This window comes from Trachymyrmex septentrionalis, unplaced genomic scaffold (assembly GCF_001594115.1).
Source record: "Trachymyrmex septentrionalis isolate Tsep2-gDNA-1 unplaced genomic scaffold, Tsep1.0 scaffold60, whole genome shotgun sequence".
NCBI classification, from domain to species: domain Eukaryota; kingdom Metazoa; phylum Arthropoda; class Insecta; order Hymenoptera; family Formicidae; genus Trachymyrmex; species Trachymyrmex septentrionalis.
Window position 1 is genome coordinate 4348564 of NW_017305779.1, and position 13923 is coordinate 4362486.

The 13923-nt window shown below is 31.0% G+C and overlaps 2 protein-coding genes across 2 annotated transcripts; both read right to left on the reverse strand.

Moving 5' to 3' along the window:
• Positions 1-5797: 5797 nt before the first annotated feature.
• Positions 5798-7820, reverse strand: LOC108752674. The gene is made up of 3 exons (XM_018493696.1): positions 7737-7820; positions 7310-7345; positions 5798-6680 (listed from the first exon to the last, which is right to left on the reverse strand). The coding sequence occupies exons 1-3, from the start codon at positions 7746-7748 to the stop codon at positions 6459-6461; spliced, it is 270 nt and encodes an 89-aa protein (XP_018349198.1). The 5' UTR covers positions 7749-7820; the 3' UTR covers positions 5798-6458.
• A 1760-nt stretch (positions 7821-9580) lies between these two features.
• On the reverse strand, positions 9581-13576 carry LOC108752636. Its single transcript, XM_018493615.1, has 4 exons — positions 13490-13576; positions 12799-12843; positions 11813-11932; positions 9581-10293 (listed from the first exon to the last, which is right to left on the reverse strand). Exons 1-4 carry the CDS (start codon positions 13499-13501, stop codon positions 10084-10086), a joined length of 387 nt encoding a protein of 128 aa, XP_018349117.1. The 5' UTR covers positions 13502-13576; the 3' UTR covers positions 9581-10083.
• Positions 13577-13923: the final 347 nt, after the last annotated feature.

A 13923-nucleotide genomic window follows, 5' to 3' on the forward strand; every position in this document is an offset into this window, starting at 1 on the left:
TTGTGTGTGTGTGTGTGTGTATGTGTGTGTGTGTATTGTGTGCAAAGATAATATTTATTCTTACAATGCGCAGGTGTAGCTTGTACCTCAAAACGATATCATTTTTCTTTTGAAACTATAATTCTTTTGAAGTTCACGCTGATTAATCGTAAATCAATGAATATTATTATTTACGTTATTTACTCTCCATTTATACCTGCGTCACGAATCAGATTAGAAATCGTGCTCGACTTGTCTTGTAAATGGTATTTGCCTATACGTAAAAGTTAAAGTCGTATATGTAAATTAAAATAGAACAAAGTAATAAAAAGGGATTTAAGACCTTAACACATTCTCTTAGAATCGTACTCTTAAATCGAATTATATTCTAAAAGTTCAATTTAAATTATACGTATTATATTAAAATAATGATGTTAACTAGACATGCATAGTGACAGTAATAAATAATCCTTGTCTAAGCCTTTTAGTTTCCTTTCAAATCATTTTATTTCGTACCGTTCAACTGAATTTCCGTAGGAAAAAATGAAATTGTAACGATTTCGTAACGATTTCCGTTATTTCCACCTTGCGCAAAGTGAAATATACCTTTCGCACGCGATCAGTCGTATCGTGATAGTGATCGGATTACAAACGAAACAATTAACAATTATTATTATGGTATATAGTACGAACAGAGTTGGCACATACCCGCGAGCTATAGCCGCTATTAGGAAGCTTCGTTTGCGTAAAAGCACTTCCTCAAGGTAGTTACAAAGTACAGTAAACGTTTATGTAATTGTATTATACTTCCGTTACGAACTTCTAGTTGCATATATAAGTCTCATTGTACTTTCCAATCTGGCTCAAGAACAAAGATTTAAAATAATCACATGCCTAATATAAAAAAGCTGAAAGAGAATATCTTTCTTATTAAAATTATCTAAAAAATTATATTTTTACTGAAATGAAATTAATAAACAATATCATATTATTATACTTTTCTATTCCATATATATAATTTTTTATATTCCCTATTCTATACATAAAATTTAATTCACATTAAATTTTTTGTTATATAATTTTAGTGATTTTGGTATAAATGACACAAAACGATAAAACAAATCTAATAAAAGAATTAATTATCTTTTTATAAATTAAAATGGATTAAAAAATGTTATGTATAATTATATTAATTATGTTGTGTAGAATATTATTATTATTATATTTTATTAATTTACAATTAGAAAATTATTAACAATTAGAATTAAAACAATTAGAATATAATTAATAGAAAGCTAATGATTAAATGAAAATAGAACCACACATTAATAGATCAAAAGGGCTAATAGATAATTAAAACTACTTATATAATTGACCATCGTTATAAAAAGCTATCATCTTGATATCATAATTTAGATATATTGAATATCAAAAGGACAGGACGTGTCAAGCTTATAACGCACGTGCAGCGGGCGGCGTCCAAGGAAACACGTTTTATCGCGGAAAAACATTCATTACGAAGAGAGAAAGTATGCAACAACGCGTGCTACGTAATGCACCACACGCTGCATTCATTATTCATGCAACCGCTCTATCGGATAGATAGCATGCGATCGCGTATTTGTGCTCCCGTTATTGGGGAAGTTGCTCCAGTTCCTCGGTAAACGGTCAATAGAAAGGAAATTTATTTCGAGTGGTGCCTGCTGCTCGTCTAGAATTATTATTATTTCGAGACGACGGAGACACGAGTATGCAATCGATTACATCCTCACAAACAAAGATAAATCGATTAAGAAAACCGACAGTTCTTCGTGACATCAATATTTCTTATTCTCAAAAGAAAATAATTCGAAAGACACAAAAAAATTCTTCTAATTAAATTGCAATTAATAATTTAAAAAAAAAAGATTTAAAATTAAAAAAGAAGAAAAATAAAAAAATCAGCGAAAGTCAAATAAGTTTCCAATTTTCAAGAAGTTTAATAATACATTTGAAGATACATTTCAAGTTTTCATTCATCCTTCTCAAGCAAGTTATGACTTTCCACTTGCTATAAATTCAATACATATCATAGTGTAATCTGTCAAGATAAAATTGCGTATCGAATGCATCTCCCGATTGCCATATAAATTCAAATAGATCCATATCTAACTGCGATTGAAACTCGAGCATTAATAGTTCCTCCAGTTGATCGAGGGATATATTTGTCGGGATAGTAATCAAGATTTATCGTCGTGAAATATGTGCTACTGGCAGACTAGGCGACTGGGAACCTAATTAAATGCCTGTGCATGTAAATTGTTATATTGGTACTGGTGTCATGCTTACTTACTAGTCAACTCTACGCTCGAATGATTATTACCCGACTTGAGGGCGTGTTCATTAACTTGGGGGCTCGATTTAAATCAACGATATACAACATTTTCTACCAACTGGTTCGAATGCGTAGACATTTCAATAGTTATCAATACGTATCTAATATCAAGATATACGAATTAATTTACATGATCGAATAATGTAGAGGTATTATCTTGTTTTTATCACTTTCTCTTTTTGTCGCCTCGAAAAAAAAAAGAGATATTCCATTTTCTAGCAAAAGAAAATTACTAGAATTAAAATAAACTTAATAAAAATAGTATATTTCAGAAAAAATTTAGTAAAATAAAAAGTTGACATTAAGATGTTACAAATAAAGAAAATTTGAATAAAATAATTTGAAGATATTGCAGATGAATAAAAATTAATAGGAAATTATTAAAAAAAGATCAGTTTAATAAAGAAATAATAAAAGATTAATAAAAAAAAAACAGATTGTGCAAATAAACGACTTCGTGATCACAATAGATAATATATCTCGCGTGATCGCATTTTGGGGCCATAACGATTCTCTTTTTACGCTATCATTGCAATGCGAGGAAACGAATATTCGTATGCAGAAAAAGCTTGTCGCAAGCAATAATTCGCAATGCACCTGATTGCTGTAGCAGTCATAACTATATATTTGCCAGTCGGCTACGCACCGCTGCGAATTGAGCTCGCAGCAATATTATATGAAGAAAACACCCGTTTCCATACGTTATTCTGTATAGATTAGCTGGCACATTCTACATTCTCAAGTTTCAACGCTTCAAATGGAAAAATTAAAAATCTCTAAGCGACGCACAGTATAATTATAGGTGGGTGAGCAACGTGGACTCTCCGACATTCCGCGGTAACGTTCACTTTGATGTAAATGATTCGCTCGTGCCATTTCAGAAAATTAATTGGAGAACGTAAGAATTTTCAATAGGATACCGTCATATCTATTTTAATTTTACATTAATAAGACATATCTGATTCACATCAGTTATTAAAGAATAATTTTCCAATTCGTGTTTTGAACTTTAAATTAAAAAAATCAACTTTAGAAAAGAATTTAGTTTTAAAAATTAGCTTTAAGCTTCAAAATTAATTAAATTACTGGAAAAATATTGGAGTAGTTTTTTTATAAGTTTATTTTTTTAATTAATTAAATTTTATTAATTAAATTTAATAAATTTAAATAGTTATTTGATTTAATATTATAATTTTTCCAGTTTAATATAATTTATGTAAATTGTTTAAATAAAAAATCTATGTTCAATAAATGTGTGTACAAAGCGCAATTAAATTTTGCTTTCTCTCGCAAGCATACGAGAATCCTTATAAGAGTTCATAAGAACGTAACGCTAGCATGCACTAACATGATGCTGAAATCATTGCATAATATTCGCGAATTGAATAGAAATAAAGCAAAACGATCATCGCGTAAATAAGAACATACATTCGGTGGTACGATCGTACAGTCGGATATCATGTCCCTTTTCCGCAGAACAGTTTCGCCGAGGTATAATGCATAATTCTTCCTTTCCTGTTACGCAATTGTTGCTCGAAGCAAACTGCAGCTAGAATGTTTTCCGAATGATCAAACGGATAGTAAAGACACTCGTAAACTTCTCATAGAAAAGCATCGACGTGATGCTGAAATCACGCGGTGAGACCGCAAGCAATTCTAAGAGAACTTAACGAGATTAATAAATCTCTTTTATAAAATTCTTTTTGGCATCGATCTTTTAACGAAACCTCAAAGTCATTTGTAATAAATAAATCTGACAAAAAAAAACAAGATTTGTAATAAAAAAAAATAATATTACAAACAATATAATTTAGTATAACAAAAATATTTTTAAAAATACAAAAATAAAGATATCTATTAATAATTTAAAAGTAATGATAAGATAATTAGGTAATTAAAATTTAAATATTGCAGAAAGGAAAAATAGAACTTTAAAACGTTAATTATTAAAATAGGTATTAATAATAATAAAAAATATAGATAAAAAATATAAAGGTACTAATTATTAATTAAAATAAAGTATGTAATCTTTAATATACATTGTTATACTTTAGAATAGCTTAAATGCTTCGTTATACTTTAGAATAGCATAATTTTAAAAATCTGAACAAAGTCCGCAAAAATTTTGGATATACAATCATAAAAAGTTTAAAATTAATTATTTCAATAATTAATTATTTAATAATTATCGATAATTACAACACATCAAATTATATTACAATCGACAAATATATTACAAGATGGTTTTAGTCATTTTGAAAAAGAAACATACTTAACAGTAAAGATCAAAAATTTGTATGGCATTTGGTGTCAAAAGGAATTCACTAAAAATCCGTGCAATAGAACTAAAGATATTTTAAAGTATTTAAATTTTAACATAGCTAAAAAGTTGAGGGACCACATGCGAAAATCTTGTTGAACTATTTCGATGTAGCAAGCTCGTACCGAAGCGCATTGATGACAGTCGTCATCCGTGATATCGTTGATGCATTTCTATCCTGGAGAACGAACGTTTCCCCTGTCAACTGATGCGGAATGACGATGGAACGTGATTGCGGCAGATTTTATAATAAAGTCGATTATTTATGTGCGTGACGAAAACATGCGCGATTCGCATCGCGGCATCGGATGCACGACACCAGCGCGACGAAAAGAATAGCAACCAGCTTTAGGGTGGCTCTGTTTGGACTATCCGTTGCTCGGCGACGTTAGATTGATTCGCAGTCGGGCCGTTTACATAAAGTTTCCAGAAGAACCTTTCCCGTAGAATGGATATTGCAGTCTGATGGATATGCAATTCGTTCCGAAAGGATGATGTAAGGAAAAATTGTAAACTTTTTTAATAAAAATAATTTCTTTTCATAAAGAAGATATCCTTAAAGCTATACATTTGAATCAATAAGACAAGAATATTAAAGCGTACTCATTGAATAAATATTACGATCAGTTTACTCGACAAAGTGCACTTTGTTAATCCAGTATCAGTTTGTGCAATCGAATTACGTAATCGAAACCATGAAATACAGTTGAGTAGCAACATTAATGAGTTAACTACGCGAAATTGACGTATTGTTTGACCGTTACTGAGAGTTCACAAGCCCGTTATTGAGCTGTTTTGCATGATTTGCTTGATACATATTGCATCATTAACAGTTCTTAATGAGTTTTCAATCCAATAAACCTCAATAAATATCAAACAGCGAATTTGTTCTCGTTTTATTTAAATTAATACAGTTTTACTTTTAATATCTTTTTCTACTTTGATTAATCTAGCTCTCGTATTAAAATTATTTACTTTTTTATCATTATGGCATTTTGTTTTTTCTAATCTAATCTTACATATATGATCTAGTTGAATAACTTTCATGACGTAATTTGCACGATATTTTGCAATTACGAGAGATACGTACTTGGGGTGAAATCGAATAAAAAACAAACGACGCATTTTATCACAAGACGTAAAAATCGACTTTTTATTTATAAAATAAATAAAAGTGTTGCTGCCGGAAGACGAATAGTGGGGACAGGAAGAAATGGCCGCATTGTGATGTTATGGTCTCTTCTTTAATGTGCCGCACATAATTTTGATGTTGACGAAATGAGATGGAAAATGGAAATAGACGAAAGGACCTAATTGTTCATCAATGTTCATACGATGCGTGTCATATGTAGCGTCAAGGTAAAACGAAAAGAAGATGAGAGAGTGGCGGGGTGGGACTTTTTTCAAGTTTGATTGCCTGGTCTTTCTGGGAACGGTCCTTGGGAGTGGCCCAAGTCATGGCAGCTATCCTGAGGCAGTCGAATTCCATTTCGATCTGCCAATATATTGCAATTTCGCAACGGTATTCCTCCGTGATCCTCGACCCTCGAACCGGAGATCCTCGACCATCAAGGCCGAACATCCACAATCCTCGGCGAGCGATCTCGCAGAATTGAAACGTCTTGCCGAAGAGACAAAAGAAGGAACTCTCGACAAAGACTTCATTCGTTGTTTCGTTCACCAATCGTGGTGGTCGCTGATTTGTTGCCTCATATCAGCCTCAGGATGACGCGTTCGGCGTGGACCACTCCAGACCAGCGGGTCTGCTGGCTCAGGTAATGGGATCTAATGCCAGCCGTGTCCGTGGACAGCCACGTTGGCGATCTGGGGCTCGTAATGCGGCGCCGGGATGTAATGATCGACTCCCACCAAGTGTGGGTGCCCTATATGAGTTCCAGAGTAGTGAAGGCGGGTGGTGTGGTCGTTACCGTGGAGGGCGAGCGGGAGAGTTTTGGGGGCCGGAATGGCGGGTTGTCCATTGACATGAATGTGCTCCGCATAGTGGCCCTAAACATAAAAGAAGACAAGATATTTTATTAATTACTAAAACAACTACTCTCACTTATCCATGCTATTACGTAATTGAAGCGATCAGAAAATCTAATAATCTTAAAAAATTTCCAGGAAACATAGTCTTCCATTACGAAATTGCGAGTGAATGCAAGAGAGTACTATAGCTCGGATAATAGGAACTTCGGGACGGAAATTGCATAAACGAGCGTGATCAATTTGATACAATTGCGGCTGAGTTTCGACATGGAGATAATAGAGTTAATTAAGTAGAAAATTTAATGATAAGTCTAGGATTATAGATACTGATACTTTTCAGCTGTTGCTTTACGCTTAATTATTTTAAAATATTTCTATTAATTTTATATTAATTTGTAATATTTTAATATTTTGTTAGAAAATAATTATATTATGTAATTGTTTGCTGGATAATTATAATGTAAAATTATACATTCTATAATAGATCATTTCTTGATAACATGTAATTTGTAATGTATAAACAGCGTAATGTAATGTATTAACTTACAATTCGATAAAGTAATAATATCCAGATATGTGATAAATTGAAAAGTTTTACGGAATATTATTAGAACTAAACTTTTTAAAATAATAATTAAAATACTTACAGCGCTGGCAACCGCCACAATGGCGAACAGAACAATCTGTAACAAGAGAACACACAATGTTTAATATAATAATAAAACATAATATATTCAAAACTTTAGACAAGTTCTAATTTAAAAAATTGACCCCACCTATAATAAATAAATAAATATAATAATAAAAAAAAAGAAAGAATAATATACCACCAGACAAATAAAAACTCAGAAGAAGTACAAGTAAAATAAAATAGGTCAAATAAAAGATATACAATTTTTATACAATACATTAAATAAGATAAAATTAATTAAATAATTAAGTATACACAAGATTTAATATTTTTCTTTACATAAATGTAACGTAAATTCTATATACAGATAAAAGGATGTAAGCTGAAGATAAAACTGAGAAATCAACGCGGCGAAGTCATTGTGAGTGAAGGGAAAAACTTACGAAGAACTTCATGGTGGCGAGCGATGGTTTTTCTTGCGTTATACGAGCAAGCACTATGTCTTCAAGGGGCGACGCGATATGCTTTTATAGCAGGTCCCTGCCCAAGTCCAGGCCCACTCTCAGGGCGTTAGGCGGGGGCACGTCGCACAGACCCCTTTCACTAACCACGCGACCGACACCCTTTCAGGCCCCCTTGTTAGGTGCCCGCCCAACCGCGACGTCACACCTTGTCACGTTTCCAATATTTTCGATATCAATGATGGTGTCACCCTTAAAGTTACTGATGCTGAAGATCATGAGATGTGGCCCATCAAATAGATAGACGATAGTCATTAATCTTACACAATAATCGGTAAGTGAGTGTGTATATGTAAATGTGAATGTTAGATAAAATATGCTTTACTTGAATAAAGAACGGCGTGTTAGATCGCGATGATAAATTACAATGATTAGATCGACAATAATTCACACAATCGCTAAGATTTTTTTCTTTAAGGAATTACGGCGTTTCTCATAAGATTCCCGTAGAAGAATTGATTTAGACTGATTGGGATAGATCTTATCTATTTCTGTATATACATATAACTTAATTTTCAAATTATTTCTGCATTAGCTCTACATTAATTTTTATCTAATTTTAATTATAAAATTTATTTATCTTTTATACAATTTTATCAAAATTTTCTAAGAGGAAAATTGCATAATTTGTGTTTATTATAGGTTTTATTATATGATTACAAAGAACATAAATTTTAAAACATATATGTATAAATATTAAGACACATACATAAGTTTCATTATTTTTCAATTATTAATGCTTTAACCAATTGTAATGCTTAACAATTATAATGCTTAACAATTATAATGATTTAACAATTATAATGCTTTAATTGTTAAACTTTAATTGTAATTAAATTTTATTTTTTAATTATCTAGTTCTATTTAAGCAACATTTATACAATATATACGTATACACGATTTGATTAATAATTTATTAAATGCAAAAATCAAGAATAAATTTAAAATGAGAAACAAAAAATTAGATTGCGTTCTTCTAGCTAGAGGTAGGCTTCTATTATTAGCGCATTCTTCGTGAAACGTAAAATTGTTATTATTTTCTTACATTTGTTAACAAAATTTACGCATCAAGATGTATCGAAATTAATATCAAATTAATTTATTTTATCATAACAGCTACTAAATATAATAAGTATTTTATATAGATAATTAAAAATTCAAATTCTTCGTTGCATAGCAAATTTTTAATTATATTATATAAAATAATTATATAAAAAAAATAAATAATTATATAAAATAATTTAATTTTTTATTAAATAATAATTAATCCTGTTTGCAAAGTGGCCTAGTTTATAAGCAGTATAGGCAAACTTTCATAAACTTTTAAACGCAACCTCGTACAATATATTAACTTGTAAACAAGTGCCTGTATCTTGTTACACTTGACTGATCTTGTGGAGACTTTGATAATGTAGCTTGAAAAAAGCTGAGATGAAAATTCTAGAACGGTGTAACATGTACTCATTTAATAATATGTTACACAATTTATGTTCTTGCATACGTTTCACACGTAATCATATTGGAATTTATTTCTTCCGACTTAGTTATCGTAACTATTAATCGTTAACTAATCGTTATCACTCTTTTCAAGAGTAGAAAAAAAAGAAATGAAAAAAAAAGAAAAAACTTAATAAAAATAAACATAAAAATAAAAATAAAACGAAGTTAGAATGTAACAAAAAAGAATGGATCTGGGTCACTGAATAAACGACAACATAATTTCTGTTTTATCACAAGACGTACACATTAACTTTTATTAGAAAATAAATAAAAGTGTTGGTGCGGACAGTGAAGAAAAATAGGACGGGATCCGAGAAATGAGGGGGAAAGGGAAAACGCTCTCTTTGATGTTATAATGTCTTCTTCAATATCACAATTGCCGCACGAGAATTTCGGTGTTGGGAAAGATGAAGGAACAGAAAAAGATGCGGATATTCGTGTCCATGTATATTTGTGTAAGGCGTGTCATATGTAGTTCTAAAGGTAAAATCAAGACGGATTTGTTTTATTCTTAAGTTTGGCTGCCTGGTCTGCGATCCGTGAGTGGTCCACGATTTTTCGTTTCTTCTAAAGGTTTCAAAATTCCTCGGAGATGCTGATTTTGACGATTCTCTTCAATTGAAATTATTTGAATTCGCAAAAAATCGAATATATATATATCGTCGACGAAGTTGTCTGTTGTCATTATTTTGATCAATAATATTCGAGATGAGTGCCACTCCAGTATAGACCACTCTGGATCAATGGGTTTAATCGTCATACAGGATCCTTAATCCCAGCCGTGTTTAGTCTTTATGATGGAGATTGCAGGTTCCGGGGCGGGGGCGTAATGCTCAACTCCGACGAGATGTGGATGCGCTACATGAGGACCATCATAATGTAGTCTAGTGACGTGGTCGTTTCCCTTGATATGCAGGGGACCCGGATGTGGAGGCGGAATGGCGGGTTGCTGGGGGATGAAATGCGCATGGTAGACTTGCTGTAAATAATAATAAAATGTTATCATTATGCTCAGAATAATTATTAGACTCTTTTTGAATATTGCTTTTCTTTAAATGTTAGAATAATTATACAATTCATAAAATAGAAATAATAAATTATATTAAATAATAAGAATAATATAATATATGTATTAAAAGTATGAAGAATTAAAATATGTTAAATAAAAAATAAAATTGTATGTTATGTATTAATTATATATTAAATATGTATTATAAATAATGTAAGAATATTCATCTACACAATTTTGTTCGAGATGCGATCAATTCATAAAATATCCCTAGAATTATTTTATTATTATTTTGCAAAAAAATATAATCGATTGAAATTTATACTCAATAACATTAAAAATAATTTATAAAAAAATTAATGTTAAAGATATTAAATTAATTTTTATTATTCAAATTAAATTATTATAATCAATATATAATAACTAAATTATTATAATTAATAACAATAAATTTAGTTTTAAGAAACAAAATAATAAAGTTTAATTAAAAATTTTATATTATGTACTTATGTGCGTTATGTTTTTTGTGTAATTATAATTAATTTTGTAAATTTATAATAATATAAAGACAATAATTATTTTTTTTAAATGCAAAAAATGTTATAAAGGACATTTTACTTTCTTCAATAAAATATCAGTTACAATCAAATTTCTAAGTAGTTGTGAAAACGAATAGAACAAAGCTGCTTATCATTAATTATGCAATGAGAACTTGAAGGCGGAACAAGCGTTACGTAACAACTTGCTGCACCGATTATTTCGGTGCAATAGAGTCGGGTTTCGTCACCGACTCTTTATAGGTCTTCGATTAAGTAGGAAATCCAATTAGTTAACGATCGCGGACACCTATTTCATTGCCGGTTTAGCTGCAATGTATAGTAAGAAAGATACGTAACTACTGATCAGATCTAATAACGTAATATAACATTAGAAATCAACCGATCATTAAACGGAAGAGAAGGCATAATCAACGACACGAAATAACAATTTCTGCTCGGTATCTCGTTTGGCATTTTCCGAAAACTACTATTACTTATCTATCGTTTGTAATTATGTAATTATAGTACTTGTTTTAGATATCTTAAGCCATACTCGCTGAAGAATAATATCTTATCAAATAGCAAATATTTTTCAATTATGTAATAAACCGTAATTAATATTTATTACTTACTCATTGTATTAATTCACCTAATCGAATTTTCAAAATTGATTAAAAAAATATATCTTATTTACTTGAATTAATATCAAACGCTAAATGTACATTGAATGTTAAGTGTATTTTTCAATTATGAATACTTCAACAATATTTTTCCATTCTCATTATTACAGCGGCTTTATTTTAACATTCTCCACTATCTTGGCGCATTACCTTCATCGCGCAATAAATTATCTAGTCAGCTAGGGCCCTGCTAAACCCACAGAGGTGACTAGATATCTATCGCGTAATATAATATGGACCTCTCGATGAATAGTTTTCTATCACCATTACCTTGCCGTGCGCTACGGGAGCTTCGACCTTGACGATTTTAGGCGCGGGTGCGACCCAAGGCTGAGGCCCGTGCACCACTGGAGAAGCGTGCACCACAGGAGCCGCCCAGGGCTGCGCGATCTGAGATGCGTCAAACAGTCTTTTTCATATAATCGAAATCAATCGCCTTGATAACACGGGTGTTACGTGAAATTACTTTCCCGCCAAGTATGTCTAAAGATACTCGGTTGTCAGAAGAGAAATAGAACGAGCCTCCGTAGTCCGCATAACGTTGATCAATCAGCGATGGTGATTTAAGAAATGAGCAGTTATTACAGATTGAGAAAATTACGAAGAATAGAACCACAATGATGTTTGATAGAGAAATATCCGCAAAGACGAGAAGAAAGATTAAAGAAGATTTTGTTATTAAATATTTAGAGTTACTAGAGTTGTTGCATACATTTATTGATCAGTATATTAAATAATTAAATCTTACAGAGAGAAGAAGTTCAAGTAAAAACAAAATTGAAATGTCAAAATATAAGAAGTTAGACAAAATCAGTCATGCTTGATGAATAACAATAATAACAGTAACGACTTACTTTTGAGAGATTAATTTCAAACTGAGAGATTAAAAGACTACAAATTTGCCCTTGAAAATGGCTGATTAAGAAGAAATAATTATACAGATATCTTGTTAAAGTGTGTTTTCTCATCAAGATTTGAGTCGCTCGAATATTCGAGTAACAAAGAATGTTTAGTTATTTAAGAAGAAACAATCATCGAGAGTTGCTAAAAATTAATACTAAGAATGAAATAATTAAAGTTTGATTAATCACAAAGGTAAAATTCAGAGAAATAGTAGTAACGTTGACAGATAATTTACATGGTGTTACAATTAGTGTTACTATATGTTTACGCACACAATAAAGATAAATAATAACATAAATTATAAAATTTATGTAAATGTGAACTTCTTTGAATGATGATTATGAAGTACTTGCCTCATATCCGGCGCTGACGACAGCTACAACAGCAAACAAAACAATCTGTAACAATACAGCAATATAATGTTGCGCGATGTAATGCACACAATAGCAACATGTAATAATATTAGATATATATATTCACAATATATTCAAAATATGTTTATGTCATAATATAATGAAAATTACAAAAATTAACTAAATGTTTAATTATATATTTTAAATACTATAAATGTGTATCACGAATGTCAAGTATAACTGAAAAACTTTCTCTTTTCATATAATAATAGAAATATTGTCGCACAATGATTTCACATTAAAATATTCAATATGAACCATAATTATTAATAATTTAAATTTAACATAATCAAATTAATAATATATATTAATTATGCGTGTAATAATAAAATAATTAATATTTTAAACTATGATTTATATTATATATATATTAAATTTCTTTATTTTTTATTGAACTTTGTAATGTTAATCTAAAATATCTAAATCATAATTTTATAACAAAAAGTAAAATAAAGTAATTGCGATCTATATCTACGTAATGCAAAATAAATATAATAGAAATTCTAAGCAAATGCAGAACTTGTGCAACACTGCGTAACAGAATCCCCACGATCAATCGCAAAGGGAATCATTCTCGGATCCACAACAATTTAACTTTTACTTCCTCACGTTATTGCGAGGAGAAACTTACAAAGAACTTCATGGTGTGTGATGACAGTTTTTCTTGTGCGCTACGCGGGAAAACACTACGTGTCCGAGGGGCGACGCAGTATGCTTTTATAGCTGAGCCCTGCCCAAGTCCAGGGGGACCCAGGGATGAGGCGGGGATACCGACTATTGCACTGCTTTGGATGCGGACCCCTTTCACCAATCACGCGACCCTTTCGGATCCCTTATTGGGAGCTTGGTTCCAATCGATCACGATTTGTGTGTAACTTCCGGTATCGAAATGACATCCTTAAAGATGCTCAAGGATTATGGCCCATCGAAGAAGGGCACTTGAAATAAAATGCGCATATCGTCTGATTCATACGAAAAAGCAGGTCGTTTGAACAAAGAACAGATTACGACACAAGATAACGACTATAAAATCCATCGATAGTTTACAAATTTGAAAATAAATAA

Bases quoted from the DNA above. Each gene is read 5' to 3' on its own strand.
- LOC108752674 (XM_018493696.1), bottom strand. The intron at 6,681-7,309 runs GTAAGTATTTTA...TTTTATGTTTAG, and splicing joins TTGTGGCGGTTGCCAGCGCT to GGCCACTATGCGGAGCACAT.
- LOC108752636 (XM_018493615.1), bottom strand. The intron at 11,933-12,798 runs GCAAGTACTTCA...GACGCATCTCAG, and splicing joins TCGTCAGCGCCGGATATGAG to ATCGCGCAGCCCTGGGCGGC. The intron at 10,294-11,812 runs GTAATGGTGATA...TATTATTTACAG, and splicing joins CTCCCGTAGCGCACGGCAAG to CAAGTCTACCATGCGCATTT.